Source organism: Rhinatrema bivittatum, chromosome 5, assembly GCF_901001135.1.
Source record: "Rhinatrema bivittatum chromosome 5, aRhiBiv1.1, whole genome shotgun sequence".
Classification (NCBI taxonomy): domain Eukaryota; kingdom Metazoa; phylum Chordata; class Amphibia; order Gymnophiona; family Rhinatrematidae; genus Rhinatrema; species Rhinatrema bivittatum.
Genome location: NC_042619.1, coordinates 114,994,697 through 115,011,490, shown reverse-complemented (window position 1 = coordinate 115,011,490; position 16,794 = coordinate 114,994,697). Strand labels below are relative to the sequence as shown.

General features: G+C 43.9%; 1 protein-coding gene across 2 annotated transcripts in view; it reads left to right on the top strand.

Annotated features, from left to right (window-relative positions):
* LOC115092153 (mucin-7-like) overlaps window positions 1-16,022 on the top strand; it is a 35,931-nt gene extending 19,909 nt beyond the window's left edge. The window contains exons 1-2 of one of the 2 annotated variants that reach the window (XR_003856921.1): window positions 12,800-12,890; window positions 13,594-16,022. Coding sequence is in view for 1 of the 2 variants with exons in the window: in XM_029602763.1 (XP_029458623.1) it covers window positions 13,594-13,788 (195 nt within the window). In the remaining variant the exon portion in view is untranslated. Of the gene's footprint in view, window positions 1-12,799; window positions 12,891-13,593 lie in introns of those variants that run through there. The other variant, XM_029602763.1, reaches the window with a different exon arrangement.
* The last annotated feature ends 772 nt before the right edge of the window (window positions 16,023-16,794 follow it).

The following is a 16,794-nucleotide window of genomic DNA, read 5'->3' as shown; positions in this document are numbered from 1 at the left end:
CTGCCATTAGCTGCTGTTCCGGGGAAGTGCGCACCGGCAGCCGGCCGGTGCATGTAAGTTGCTTCTGCTCCGATGGAGCAGTAAATCAAAAAAGAAAAAAAAAGTATTTTAGTTAGGTAGGGGATAGGGATCGGAGTGGAGAGGGGGAAGGGAAGGAAGGTTAGGTAGTGGGGTAAGGAAGTTCCCTCCCAGTCCACTCCTTAATTGATAGAGAACTAGAGAAGAAAGACAGCTGAGAATACTAGATGGGCCAATTGGGCTTTATCTGCAGTTATTTACCATGTTATTGTTATATAATTATCATGTTTTTCTACAGCAGAACAAAGAGCTTGAAGTGTGATAGTGTATTCCAGTACTCCATACATTAGGTCAATTTAAAAGCAATTAGGAAGGCATGAAGTGTAAATTGCATTCTGTCAGTTCTTTCAGCTTATGTGCAAGTGAAAGAGCACATTATGGAGAGATCATGTCTGTCCATCCACCCGCCTGTCCTATGTGTGTGTATCTGCATTCAGTTGTCCATCATCTGCATACTAATAAGCAAGGCAGTAGCGTGCAAGTCAAAAAAACACATTTGGAACTTCTGTGTACACCAAAAAGGTGTTCACCTTTCTAAGAGCCTAATGTAATAAGACATGCTCAGCAGGTAAAGGTAAATGTACTAAAGGTAAAGGATCAACCATATCAACAGATAATTTATCAGAACTTGAGTCTATATCCCAAAGCAGTTCTTGTCCCTCTGCAACTTTTCCCTCCGAGCTACCAAACAATTTGGTATTTCCTGCAACAGGATTCATCGATTTTCCTGAGTCATCCTTCACTCCCCCATTTCTCTCTAATGGAGAGGTGGTGTCTCCAGATGATTCCGATCTATTAGTCGCAGGATTCTCAGGAGGAGCTCTATTATCCGGGGACAAAGAGATTTCCAGGTCACAAGGGAAAACCATGCCTTCCTGGGTCCCCTCAAGCGACTTTTCACCCGGTATTGTAATCCCTCTCCTAATGTGGGCATCCATAGGGCCCAACACTGGGCTAGCTGCAGTACCTTCAATCAACCTTTCTCGAGCTCTACATTTACGAGCCGAGTGTGGCATTTCTTAGGAAACAGTTTAATAACAATAATAATAGACAAGAAGATACTTAGCTAGATTAGATTGCCGAAGTTGGTATCCCGCTGTTGGAGAAGGAAAGATGCGCAAATAATGGAAAGAAAGAAAAAAATCTTCGAGAAGAGTCTAATAGATGACAAATTTTGCACCAAATCCGCACCGAAGCTGCACCAAAGCCGCGCGCCCCTTTGGCGCGCGCGGCTTCGGCGCCCTGCGCCGCTCGGAGTTAAATTTTAACTCCTCCGGCGTCGCCCTCCAGTGATGTCATTCGGGGGCGTGTCCTCGGTTCACCTCACCGGACCACCAAACGCTCTGGCCTTGACAAGGCCACCGGGCTCCACTCGAGAAACAGTCTCAAGGTAATGCACAACTTCCCGGTCTCCTGGGGAAGTGTTAGGAGGAGCAGTTTTTAAACTCCTCCGGTGTCGCCCTCCAGTGATGTCATTCGGGGGCGTGTCCTCGGTTCACCTCGCTGGACCACCAAACGCTCTGGCCTTGACAAGGCAACCGGGCTCCACTCGAGAAACAGTCTCAAGGTAATGCACGACTTCCTGGTCTCCTGGGGAAGTGTTAGGAGGAGCAGTTTTTAAACTCCTCCGGTATCGCCCTCCAGTGATGCCATTCGGGGGCGTGTCCTCGGTTTACCTCGCCAGACCACCAAACGCTCTGGCCTCGACAAGGCCACCGGGCTCCACTCGAGAAACAGTCTCAAGGTAATGCACGACTTCCCGGTCTCCTGGGAAAGTGTTAGGAGGAGCAGTTTTTAAACTCCTCCGGCATCGTCCTCCAGTGATGTCATTCGGGGGCGTGTCCTCAGTTCACCTCGCCGGACCACCAAACGCTCTGGCCTCGACAAGGCGACTGGGCTCCACTCGAGAAACAGTCTCAAGGTAATGCACGACTTCCCGGTCTCCTGGGGAAGTGTTAGGAGCAGCAGTTTTTAAACTCCTCCGGCATCGCCCTCCAGTGATGCCATTCGGGGGCATGTCCTCGGTTCACCTCGCCAGACCACCAAACGCTCTGGCCTCGACAAGGCCACTGGGCTCCACTCGAGAAACAGTCTCAAGGTAATGCACGACTTCCCGGTCTCCTGGGGAAGTGTTAGGAGGAGCAGTTTTTAAACTCCTCCAGCGTCGCCCTCCAGTGATGTCATTCGGGGGCGTGTCCTCGGTTTACCTCGCCGGACCACCAAACGCTCTGGCCTCGACAAGGCCACTGGGCTCCACTCGAGAAACAGTCTCAAGGTAATGCACCACTTCCCGGTCTCCACGCATTCATTTTAAACAAATTTCAAAAATGCAACAAATAAGGGCAATTTATTTAATTTGGGGGGGCCCCAAAACAAATAAACCTTATTTGTTGCATTCATTTAAAAAGAATGCATTGGGCTTAGGCCTACCTCTGAGGCCGGGGTCTCACCTACGGCATAGGCCAAGGCCCAAAGCAGGGGCTATGACCTAGGCCCAAGCGAGATACAGGGGTCTCATCCTAGGACTGAGCAGATGCCAGAGCCTTGGCTGAGACCCCAATCAGTCACTTACCTGATCTGTTGGGTATCCGAGTGCCAGACCAGGCCCCAACACTTGGGTCTCTGCCTAGGTCAGAGCCTAGACCCAGGCCTGATGCCGTGGCCTGGTCCAGAAGCTGGGCTCTGACACCAGGACCTTGGGCAAGACCCAGGCCCAATGCTGGTGCCTGACCTAGAAGCCAGGTCCCAATGCCTGGGCCTTGGCCAAGTTCAGGCTCCAGCCCGGTGCCCTGGCCTTGCAGCTCCATCAATACCAGCCTCTTCTTTCTTCTCCTTAAACTAATGCCATGCATTCGGGTCACGTCAGAGTTAATGAACTCTGGTGTGACCCCAGCGAAAGGCGTCAATTTAAAGAATAAAGAGGACAGCATTGATGTAACTGCGAGGCCTGGGTTCTGGGTCTGGCTCTGACCGTAGGCTGAGCCCCAGGTCAGGCCAGGCCCCAGCATCAGGCCTGAATCCAAGCCGAGGTTCCGGTGTCAAGACCCAAACTCTGGGCAGGGCTGTGGTGTCAGACCTGGGCCCATTCTCCAGCCTAGGCTGAGGTCGCGATGACTTACTGCTGTTTTGTCTTACACCAGGATAAGGCTTCACCCAGTAAGTAGGGACCGTGTGGGATCCTGGCCTTGGCATTTTTCCGGGTGGGAAAGATGAGTAGTGGGGATGGGATAGAAGGCCTTGGGAAGCCCCCCCACCCTCCCTCTTTTTTTTAGGACATATTTGGGATTTTTTTCCTTAATGTTTGATTCTGTTTTTTTACACAAATGAAACTAATCAAGCATTCCATGAACTGAAATTCATAGGGAAAAAAAACTTCTAAAAAAAAAAATGAAAACAAATGTTTTATCCCTGCACTCCCCCAATGTCCATTGCTTGATTTGTCCAATTTCTCAGCATTTCTATGAAATGGTAAGCTTCTTTCAGCTATTTGTTGAACAACTGTTATAATTTGGTACCAAACTTTTTTGCATCAAGTATTGTATTTGTTTTCAACAAGCTGTGCGAACACTTCTACTTCTGCGTTGATTCTATATGGTTGTGCATTCGTTCGTTGTCTTGCAGTCAGGAAGAAACGTGCTTCCAGCTGTTATAACTGTTCTCAGGAAGGTTTGGAATTTCCAAAAAAGCAGAAAATAGCATCCTGTCACTTTGATTACATGAGCCAACTGAATTACGTTCAATAATTTCACCATTCTACAGTTTACGATAATTTTTCTCAGTGAATCAATGTCTTTTATCATTAAAAGGAAACTGAAAGCCAGTAACTTTCATATGGTTCTCACTTAACCAACTCAATTTGTAATGAATCAGACATATTCAAAGGCCAATTTTCTGGGTCACTGCTCTCGTCAGTATTAATCTGCACCTCATTATTATTGCCAATGTTGTCTATGCATTCATCATTGTCACAGCCTAATATGCTTACAACACTTTTTCACTATCATGTAATGCTGCATCAACATTAACTGGCATTATGGCATCATCCTTAACATTGATGTTTACATCTAATTTCTCATCAACTCTGTGCACCCTTAACCCTTTGTCGCCATGGGCATGATCCTCGCAGATTGCTTGCCACTCTTTCCTGCCCTGCAGTGATTTGGGTTTGGGTTTCATAAGCTTTTTTGCCTGTTCAGATATCTGATGTTTCTTCTGTTTTTTTCAATTTCCTTTTCTCAGCACCAGACATGTACATTCTGCCCAACACACTCATGTTGGGCTCATTTAAAGCCAATTACAAAGCCTATTTTCAGTCAATTTTAATACAACTACTGTATTACACATTCCAGAAAAGAGAAAAACCACAACTGCAAAAAAAACCATGAATAGCCATTACCGACTGGAAACACATCACACACAGTCATTCATGTAAGCGGTAGTGCGTTGCATCATCGATTGATAACAGCCCAAAACTAACCAATGTGGGTTAATGTGTACTGTGTACATATCAATGAAGATTGGAATTGTAGACTAAATAGACCAAAGTGTAATGGTAGATAAGGCATATAGAAACATAGAAATGACGGCAGAAAAAGACCAATCGGCCCATCCAGTCTGCCCAGCAAGCTCCCACATTTATTTTTCCATACTTATCTGTTTCACCAACCACCAAGTTCAGAGCCCTTGTTGGCATCATAGCCACAACACACAACTAAGTTTGCTGCTCCTTAAGACCGGCCCTGGTTTTGCCTACAATTATGTGCCAAATGTTTGTCTGCATACTTCATTCCTGATGCAGCAAATTTTGCTAAAAAAAAAAGTATACATAAAATTGAGTGTATTGTTTAGTGCAGAGCTTCCAAAACCTTTAGCCAATGTTACCCCATTTTACCATTTAAAAATTCACATGACCCCAGAAGACAACCAAAACAAATTAGCAGAGGTGCGGTCCCCCTCCAACAAGCACTCCTTATCACCCTCCCTGCAATCCAGAGGGCCTCCTCTCTTAAATCTCCTCCCCTCCAGTAACCCCCTCTCTCACCTCCCCAGCCAATACCTTTTCTCTCACTCCCCCCAGCCCTTTTTTGCATCCCATCAGTTGGTCTTTTCTCAACTCCAAGCTCTTCTTATAAACTCCAAATGATCCTCTGTCATCCCCTCACTCTCACCCTATCCCCCATTCCCTCCTCACTTTCATTACATCATCTTTTGCACCTCCTAGTCTCTCCTCCAGCCCTTCTTTCACATTCACCCTGAAGAACCCCTCTCACTCCTACCTTCTCTTACATCTCCCAATTGATCTTCTGTTATTCCTTCTTTTCTCAACCTCCAAAGCCAATCCCTCTACACCTTATCCAACCTTCAAATTTCTCCTGCATTTCATCCATCCTTTCAAAGAGACCCTTCACCAAACATCTCCCTGGCCAGGGCCACCAGCAACATTTTCCTTTTGTCCCTGAGTCAAATGTGGATGACAACTGATAGGGAAGAGCAGTTAGGCCACCAAGAAGGCAACATTATTGTCTTGGGTAGGTTCAGGTTTGGGTGAGGAGAGAAGAACCATGGTATTCTCTACTGACCCATGCATGCTCAGCCCTCATCTCCCTTCATGGCTGGTCCCTATCCTAACGGAGATCTGTAAGAGGCAGCAGCATTACTACCAGGGGGCTGGTGCAAACTCATGGGCCCTGCAGTGGCCTTGATCTCTCCTTGTTCCTAACTTCCTGTTAACACAAAACATCATGGAAGAACAGGGCCACAGCAAGGCCTGTGAATACCTGCTGGGCTCACAGGTCCCACACTGACTTCCAATACTAATGCTGTTGCTGGCAACTGAAAAACTCTCACAACAACTACGCCCCAATGAATTCTTATTCCAGAATCATATATATGTACACACACATTAAACCAAAAATAAGGACTCTGGTCTATCAATTTTTTCAATATTATTGTGGAACCAAGCACAGTTTTTAACTATGTTTGTAGGACCTCTGTTCTACGTGAGTCTGTAACAAGTACAGCCCATAGGTAGTTTACAGGTCCAAAATTACTTTCTTATTTCAAAAACACTCTTTGTTGGAGTTTTTAGAAACATCCACTTTTTTCATTTTTTTAAACTTTTTCATAAAACTATTCCAAGACCCCACTTTGTAGTATTGTGGCACACCATGCCATAACTATAACAGAGGCAACAGCTCTCGTATCAAAAGATTGCTCATTCACACAGCACCATTCATTAGGGCATAGTACTTATCTGAAGTGAATTTTTCTGATGCTCATCGCGTCTTAAAATCGCGATTTTAAGACGCGATGAGCATCAGAAAAATTCACTTCAGATAAGTACTATGCCCTAATGAATGGTGCTGTGTGAATGAGCAATCTTTTGATACGAGAGCTGTTGCCTCTGTTATAGTTATGGCATGGTGTGCCACAATACTACAAAGTGGGGTCTTGGAATAGTTTTATGAAAAAGTTTAAAAAAATGAAAAAAGTGGATGTTTCTAAAAACTCCAACAAAGAGTGTTTTTGAAATAAGAAAGTAATTTTGGACCTGTAAACTACCTATGGGCTGTACTTGTTACAGACTCACGTAGAACAGAGGTCCTACAAACATAGTTAAAAACTGTGCTTGGTTCCACAATAATATTGAAAAAATTGATAGACCAGAGTCCTTATTTTTGGTTTGATGTGTGTGTACCTGAAAAACTCTGCCATTAGAGGTACCTTTGACCCCAGCTGAAGGTTTTGTGATCCCATTTAGGGTCTTGATCCACGGTTTGTGAAACTCTGGCTTGGTGCCTTTGCATGGAAATTGCATGCTAATGAAGACAGTTACCGCCTGCCAATGCAGAGACGTGTACGGACTTAAACCATGTTTGTTAACAATCCTGGTCAGAGATGGGATAAAGTTCATGTGACTAATGTTAATCCATGGGGTTAGTCCTGCAGGGATCCTCTACTAGGGATTTATGTGTCGAAAACCTAATTTATGCACAGATTGTGTTTTCTATGCATAAATCAGTAGGAGCTGCAAAAAAACCTGTACTGTGTGTCTTCACTTCCGGGCTCTGCCTCCTTTCCTCCTCAGCTTTGCAAGCCCCTACATAAACCCGCAAGTCTCCTGTGATAAAATAACAATATAAAAAGAGCAGACTTTTGGTAAATGGGGAGGAAGGGGGAGCCGATCTTTAGGAGTGGAACTGGGAGAGAGGTGTTGATAGGAGAATGGTATGAACTGCCACCATTTAGGGTTTTGATGCTTCCTTGGCACTGTCGGCCTCTGTTACCCCCTCTCCCCGCTCTGAGGTTGGACAACAGGGAACAGAAGGTCTAAGGCACAGTCCATTAGCTTCCTGTGGCAGCTTAGGGGTAGATTCTGTGGCAAAAATAAAAATATTCTGAAACAAATTGGCAAACATTTCCATCTTTTATATTACATTACATAAATGCATTAGCTTTTACAGTATATTTATTAGTATAATTAGTACAATTTATTTTATTGATGATGAAGAAAAGTGACCTCAAGTATCTGTACAGGAAAGAGACCTCAGGGATGGGAAGAGGCAAGGAGGATCAGGCATGGGGTGAGGAGAAAGGGGGAGGAGTGTGAGAAAGAAAGAGGGCTAGGGTTGGGGAGGAAGGGAGATGGGGAAGATTAGAAATCTGGGATGTGGAAGAGAAAGGAGAGAGAGAGGGTGGTTCTTGGATTGAGGAAGGGGAGAAGGGAATAGGAAAGGTTGGGGAGTAGGTTCCAGGATCTGAGGAGAAGAGAGAGGTAGGAAAGAAGAAAGGGAGGTTCTAGGATCTGGGGACTAGAATCCAAGATTAAGGGAGGGAGGATTTGAATTGCAGTAGGTAGGGAGAAGAGGAGGAAGGCGTCCCTACCATGCTCTGGTCCTGCTTCTGCTCCTCCTCCCTACATTCCCTCTCTAACATCCCACCCAATATGTCATGCACTTGTACATAGCATCAATCCCTTCTCTTTCACATACACTGCTCCCCACCCTTGTTCCCCCCCCCTTCATACACAAGCCTTACACTCCCCAGCCGATCCCCCTCTCATTTCCCAGCCTCTCTTCCCTCCCTTCAATGATCTCCACTCGGATGCTCCTAATCTCTTCCCAAACTGGAGATAGGCCTTTTCAAATCTAAATCTCTCCAAATCCTACTCACTTACGCTCCACCCGGACTTTTAGATCAAGATGTCTCTCCTATGGTGGAAATCATAGCAAAATACGTAAAACTAGATTCACCAGCCATAATCCTTGGAGATTTCAATTTTCATATCGATGCCAATCCTCGATCTCCTAACTGCGAAGCCTTCCTATCAGCACTTTCAGACATGGGTTTCAAACAACACATCAACCAACCCACACATAAAGCAGGTCATACTCTTGACCTTATCTTCACAAATTCCAACCTCTTTCCACTTTCACCCCCTCTATGCCTCCTGGTTCCATGGTCAGACCATTTCATGATCACCTCCACCATTAAGTCATTGACAGGATTTTCTGCTCCCCGTCAGGTGACCACTCTACACTACAGGAAACCATGTCCATCAGAAGACCTCGGCAATTCTCTTATCAAAGAACTTCCTAACCTGGACCTATCTAACCCCAATTCTGCTATCACCTCTTGGCAAACTATTACTGAAAGGATAGCCAATAATCTATGTCCACTGTCTAAAAAAACCATAGACCCTTTTCAAAAAAATAATCAGCCATGGTTCTCTAAGGAACTCCGTTCCCTGAAGCAAAACCTTAGACAGAAAGAAAAGGAATGGAGGAAGAACCCCAACCCCCATTCTCTATCCATATATAAAGCCGCCCTCCACCATTACAGAACGACTATACTTCAAACAAAAAGAGATTTCTATGCCCACCGTATCCACGATATGATATTCGATGCGAATGCTCTTTTCTCTTACGTATCAGAACTCACCAAAACTGCCCCCCCTATCATTCCTGACGATACAGCCCAATCGAAAGCTAATGATCTGGCATTATTCTTTCAGAATAAAATCTCAAACACCCTAGCTAAACTACCAACCAACCCAAACTCACTGCCTCCAGATACCCACTACCGACCGAACACAGACATAAGATTGGAATCCTTTGACCCAACCCACACTATAGAGGTGGAAAATCTGATAAAAAGAATGAAACCTTCAACCCACCCGCTGGACCTAATCCCCTCCAAATTCCTGATTCTAATACCAGAATACATCTCCAAATATCTAGCTGAGATTATCAACTGTTCCCTCTCACAAGGAATATTCCCAGACATTCTCAAATCAGCCACACTTAAACCCATTCTCAAAAAACCGAATCTGGATCCGGCTGACCTCAACAACTACCGCCCCATCTCAAATCTCTCATTCATAGCCAAGATCATGGAGAAAATTGTAAATAAGCAGCTTTCAGACTACCTGGAGGACCATAATATTCTACACCCATCACAATACGGTTTCCGTAAAGAACACAATACTGAAACCCTCCTCATCTCACTCCTTGATCAAATTTACATCGGTTTCGACAAAGGTCAATCATTCCTTCTAGCCCTCCTTGACATCTCCGCAGCTTTCGATACTGTAAATCACAATACCCTATTAAACCGGCTATCAGATATAGGGATTGCAGGATCAGCTCTCAAATGGTTCGACTCCTTCCTTACCAATAGAGGGTATAAGGTTAAAATCAATAACAAGGAATCCTCTCATACCAATTCCCCATTCGGAGTTCCTCAGGGCTCCTCCTTATCACCCACCCTGTTTAATATCTATATACTCCCTCTCTGCCATGTCCTCTCAAATCTAAATCTTAAGTTCTATATATATGCCGACGATGTACAAATTTTAATCCCCATATCCCAATCACTGGACTCTACACTCAAATTATGGAACTCTCATCTACAAACGATCAACCACCACCTCTCAAGCATTAACTTGGTGCTCAACACTTCCAAGACTGAACTACTGCTAATCACCCCTGAAGGCAGTCACTTTCATAACCAACTGCATTCTAATATACAAATATCCCATGCCCGAGATCTTGAAGTTATACTAGATAGTCACGTGAACTTAAAGCAATTTATAAGACAAACAACAAGGGAGTGCTTCTACAAGCTACAAGTACTCAAAAAACTCAAACCGCTTCTATTCCATTACGATTTCAGATCTGTCCTTCAAGCCATTCTTTTCTCCAAGATAGACTACTGCAATTCCATCCTGCAAGGTCTACCGACTTCTACTATAAAATCTCTCCAGTTGCTCCAAAATGCAGCAGCGAGAATTTTAACAAATACTAATCGCAGAGCGCATATCTCCCCCATCTTAAAAGATCTTCACTGGCTCCCAGTAAATTTCAGGATCCTTCATAAATCACTGACAATTATCCATAAAAACATTCACCATCAAACTCCATTAGATCTTTCACACCCTCTTAAATTGCACTCGACGACCAGACCCTTAAGAGATGCCTACAAGAGATCCTTACATGTTCCCCCAATCAAAATAGTTCACCACTCAAACATCAGAGACAGGACATTCTCTATCACAGGACCTTCCATCTGGAACGCCATGCCTCCGGACCTCAGGCAGGAAACCTGTCTACTAACTTTCAAAAAGAAACTAAAGACATGGCTATTCTGCCGAGCCTTCCCAGATACTAGTTCTACAGCCTGATTTAGAATCATCATATCACTTATGTAAATACTCAAAATGCTAAGCTTGCTCACAATTTATCATGAGGTTTGGCCTCTGCCTCCTTCCCATACTCCATTGTATATAGTAATTTATTGTATATAATTATTTATCTTTCGTTCTCCCCCTCTTTTTTTCCTTCTCCCTGTTAAGGCAACCTTGTTATAATGTAACTTTTATGCTCCTTCTAAACGTCTCTTGTTGAATTGCTGGTTATAGTTCTGCTTAGTTTGATGTAAACAGAGTTGATTTGATCTGTATCAAGAAAGTCGGTATATAAAAGCCTTAAATAAATAAATAAATCTCACTTTGGTCTGTCTGTTGCAGGCTCACTCCCCCACCTCTTCTGTTCCCTTCACCCTGAGGGGATCAGGAAACCCAGTGCTGTTCTCTGCTGGGTGAGATTCAGCACAGTTGAAAGGCAGCAAATCACCAGCCAGCCTGCTGCCCCCCAGATGTTTAATAGATGGGGGGGGGCTGAGGGTGGGGTTACCTCTTGGGAGTTCTTTAATCTATGTGGGCAGAGTTGGGCTGGGGAGGGGGGTTTCTTGTCATGTGAAACATTAAATCTATTTTTTTTTTTTTACTTTTTTGGTGGTGCTGCCTCAGTTGGCTGCCCTGGGGTGGGGAGGGGATCACGTTAGAACCCTGGTGACATTTTTTAACTTTTCATGCCAATGTAGGCTTTGGCTGCAGGGCCCTTTAAGGTGGTGGTGGCCCGTGCATTGGGGGCCACCATCACACTTTACCAAGGCCATATGGCCGGCGCCATTTTGCAAAATGGCGCCAGCCGTACGGCAACACGATTCGAGTGCAGGAGGTCGTTCCCGGACCCCCGCTGGACCCCCAGGGACTTTTGGCCAGCTTGGGGGGGCCTCCTGACCCCCACAAGACTTGCCAAAAGTCCAGCGGGGGTCCGGGAATGACCTCCTGCACTCGAATCGTGTTGCCGTACGGCTGGCGCCATTTTGCGATATGGCCATATGGCCGGCAACACGATTCGAGTGCAGGAGGTCGTTCCCGGACCCCCGCTGGACTTTTGGCAAGTCTTGTGGGGGTCAGGAGGCCCCCCCCAAGCTGGCCAAAAGTCCCTGGGCGTCCAGCGGGGGTCCGGGAGCGATCTTCTACGCTCATGACGTCGGGGACAGGAACCAAAATGGCGCCGGCGCTACCTTTGCCCACAGGGCAAAGGTAGCGCCGGCGCCATTTTCTATCAACGCACTTGTGGCCCGAGAGTGGAAGATCACAACGGGACCCCCCCACTGGACCCCAGGTAATTTAAGACATTTTGGGGGGGTTCGGGAAGGTGGGGGATTTATTTTAAAGAGTCGGGGTGGGTTTTAGGGATGTTTTAGTGTGCCGGTTTTCCCGCCCTCCCCCGATTTACGATTTACACGATATTTAAAAAAACAAAACCGCCACGATCCGATTCCCTCCCCCCCCAGCCGAAATCGATCGTTAAGACGATCGATCACACGATTCACATCTCTACTGGATACCTCTTCTGTCTTCACTGTCTCTTGCAGCAGGATCCATCACTGGTGCTTGTTCACCTCGGGCTGAAAGTAGGTTCACAGGTCTTTGGTCTGCTGTAGATAGCACTTTTGCCCCAAAAGGGTATCAGGCTTAAAAGTCTATCTCTCTATACGTTAGTATGAGAAGGACCCTCTGGCAGGGAGTGCACGATGAGCTGTCACTTCTAAATGCCACTCCATTTGAATGAAGCTGGGAGGCCTCACCAGAGTGTAAAAATTAGCTGTCTTTACTGTTCAACTGCTTCCTCAAACTGACCCCAGTGTGTCTTAAAATGGCTGGGCTAAATAGTGCTCAGGCATCCAATCCAGACCCTCCAAGTGGGAGGGCCTGGATTGTGTGTTCTAGACAGGGACAGTGACATCCGGTGGCCAAACTGGGGAGGGGGTTGGGGGTGTGCGACAGACCAATGAAGAGAAGGGTATCCTGGGCCAGTGCCTAAAAATCAGCATAAAAAGGAGAGACATTTTGAGCAACTGCCAGTCCTCTGACTCCACGTGCAACAGAAAGCAGACCAGATCATAGAGGACAACTTCCCAGATGGGAGGGCAGACCTGAGGACTTCACCTGTGGCCAGAGTGTGAGGACTTAAGCTGAATGGTTTGCTTTCGGTATCCTTTGTGCTGTAATCGAATAAACAAACTTCGCAATTATAGCATACATTGTGTGTCTATGAATGGTGTGTTTGTTCATGAAAAATGCTGTTCAGTTATGAAAGTACAAGATAAAAAAATGTATATATACTCTGTTCATTTGAGGTTTGTCACTTACATTTCCTGGTTTGCTGATGAAAAATAAAGATAATCATGTTTAAGCCCTGGGGTTTACAGATGGGATGGTATTTTATATGCTCTAATTGTGGATTTAATATAAAATAAAAGCAAGTAACTGTGGAAACTGCAGATAACAGATTACTTTTAAATGTTTTTTTTTTTTCATGGAGTTCATTTTTGTAGTCTTTTTGTTTTTGTTTTTTTTATTTTTTTAAGGTCTCTTTGATGTGCAAAGGTGTATACCCCGCATAGTAACTTTTTATTGTTTTACCCTTTTCCTTAGTGCATTTCTAGCTGCTTGCTTAAGCCCTGGACTTTAACCAAATTTCTGCTCTTTGCTGATAAGACTTTGCTGCACATAGTTTTCCTAGCAAGCTTACGTAATCATTGCCTTCACTTTCTCAGGCTCAGAATATTAGATGTTGAAGGCTAGAAATATTCATTGTGTTCCTTCCCTCCCCCCTCGTATATCAGTATCGGCTTAATTTTTTCCCTTGAAATTTTCCACAGATAGATGGAGTACAGTTACCTCTGCCTGATTTGACAAAGGCCATGGGAGGGATCTTTGCTGCTAGTCACCTGTTACTTCTCCTGAAGGCTCTGCTTATTACCTCGCTCGCCAAACATCAAGCCCTACCACATAGGATCCCCCAGCCGCTTGATACCAGCCACGGTGATGGCATGGAAAGAGGGACAGTACTGTGACTACATAAGGAAAAAAGGGAACATAAAAAGAGCAGTGGTGGAGACAGTAGTATCAATGTACCGTGTGTGTTTATCTTGTCTCGAGTGCTATTTATTTCAACGGCTTGCTGAGCCAAGGCCATTTCATTTCCACATTTTCCTGGAGAGCATGATGGTCACTATAACAATGGGCTTTCCCAGCAAGTAAGATTTCCTCCTATAAATAAATTAACGCTTAAATAATTTTCAAATTATAGCTCTTCTTATTCTAAATTTCACTAGAATGATGGCTAAAAGTACTCCCCCCCCCCCCCCAAAAGGAAGTCTATATGTACCATTCCTCTCCTTTTTAGTCCCTTACCTTGTAATATTATGCACTCCCCCTCCAACCTAACTCTCCTGTTCAAATGTACCTTATCATGCACAGAATTTGTAGATTACCTCTATCTTTTGTGCCCTTTCTATTGTTAAATATATAGTTATACCCTCAAATATAATTCTACACTTGCTGTAATGCTGTTATCAGTTGTACTGGGTACTTCTTGCAAATCGTAAAGTCTGTTGCACCACGCTTAGAACTGTTGTGCTGGAAAAGCATGATATAAGTCAACGATGATGATGAAATAAAAAAGAACAACTTAGATCCAGAAAACATCCAGAACTACAGACCTATATCTAATCTACCTTTCATTGCAAAAATCATAGAAAAAATCGTCCACACCCAACTATCAGATCACTTAGAAACAAATGACATGCTTTACCCCGCACAATTTGGTTTCAGAAAAAACTTAAGCACGGAAGCATTACTCCTTTCACTTAATGACACAATTCTTCGTGGATTTGACAAAGGACTAAGTTACATCTTAATTCTCCTGGATTTGTCAGCCGCCTTTGACACAGTCAACCATTCCATTTTACTTGACAGACTTTTTGAAATAGGAATATCAGGTACTGTTCTAAAATGGTTCACATCCTATTTATCTCATAGAAGTTTTCAAGTATTATTCAACAGCAACCTACCAAATAAAGTGAACCTAAATACAGGAGTCCCACAAGGTTCTGCTCTGTCAGCAACACTTTTTAACATCTATCTCCTACCAATATGTCATACTCTGGATCGCCTGGGTTTGACCCATTTCCTTTACGCTGACGACATTCAAATATTAGTCCCAATTCAAAATACACTCGAAGAAATCTACATGAAAATAACCTCCTATTACAAAAATCAAGCAATGTCTCTCCAACCTTAAACTCATAATCAACATTGAGAAAACTGAATTAATCATCCTTTACAAAAAAAATCAATGAATCACCCACTCAAAACTGAAAACCCAGAAACAATAATATCTCCTGTTGACCATGCTAGAAACCTTGGAATTACAATTGACAAAGAATTATCCTTCAAAACTCATATAGCAAATAAAATCAAAGAAATCACAAATTACTGACTCTCAGACGTCTCAAACCCTTCCTCACACAAAATGATTTTAGAACAGTCCTGCAACCACTACTTTTTACAAATCTAGACTATTGCAACGCCCTACTCCTTGGCTTACCTTCTACCCCCATCCGTCCACTACAAATACTGCAGAACGCTGTTGCCAGGATTCTTTCAGGAACCAAGAAACAAGAACATATTACTCCTACTCTCATATCCTTGCACTGGCTCCCAATTAAATTCAGAATAGAATACAAAGTTTTATCAATTCTCAAGAAAATAATCACAGGGCAACATAACTACTGGCTAAATGAACACACTGAACCACATGCTCCAAAAAGAAATCTTCGCTCAATGAATAAAGGCCTCCTTAAAATTCCTCATGCAAAATTCACGCATCTAGTATCAACCCAAGAGAGAGCTATATCCATCGCCAGCCCATCTCTATGGAACTCTTTACCCCACTATCTAAGAACTCAATTTGACACCAAAACATTCAAAAAAGACCTAAAATCCTGGCTTTTTTCCAGAGCCTTCTCAGATGATCTTAACCACCAACACCAACAGACTTCCAACCAGACAACTCCATGAAAACAGAGACACTACCCTATCAACCCATGAAAAATCAACACAACCACGAAATCTACAATAGGCATCTAAGAACTTTTTCTATATAAACTTACCCACTATTACCTTCCCTAATGTTACCCAACATGATCTAGAAAATTCTATGTTTAAATCCTAATGTTACTATACTAATATTTTTTTCCTGTAAACCGTTATGATGGCAAAACCGAATACATGGTATACAAAACATGTTAAATAAATAAATAAATAAATAAATAAATAAATAAAAATGCATGAATGTGCATGCATCCCAGAAAGTAAGCTCTATTACATCTGTATGGAACTTCTTGTCGATTGGATGAGAAATGTATGTGTGGTGATGGAGTTGCATCTGTGTCAAAAGTGTGTGTTGAGTGCCAGTCTGTCAGTGTGTAGTGTGGCTGAATGAATGTGGCATAGAGACAATGAGTAAATTGTGACTGATAGCAAAAGTGGGATTAGGACAGGAGAAGCAAGAGGCTGTGCATTTTCTGTAGGCGAGTCTAATCATTAGGGAACCCAAGAGCTCTTTAGAAAATATAAGTGCAACCAACCAGATAGGAAAAGGCAGTACTACTAGTCCTGTAAAATCTGCTTTTGAATAGAGAATTTTAGGAAGGCTTTAAAAATAGACGTGTGGATGAACTTAGTGGCTCAGTGGCAAGTGATGCTCACTAGGGATGTGAATCGTTTTTGAATGATTAAAATTATCGTCAGATAATTTTTAAATCGTCCTAAATCGTTAGAGTGCACGATACAATACAAATGCCCCGATTTATCGTCTGGGGCATTTGTATTGTATCGTTAAATAGGGCACAGGAATTATTTGGGGGAGGGCGGGAAAATCGGCACACCAAAACAACCCCTAAACCCACCCCGACCCTTTAAAACCAATTCCTTAACCTCCCCCACCCTCCCGAACCCCCCCAAAATGTTAAATTACCTGGTGGTCCAGTGGGGGGGGGGGTCCCGGGGCGATCTCC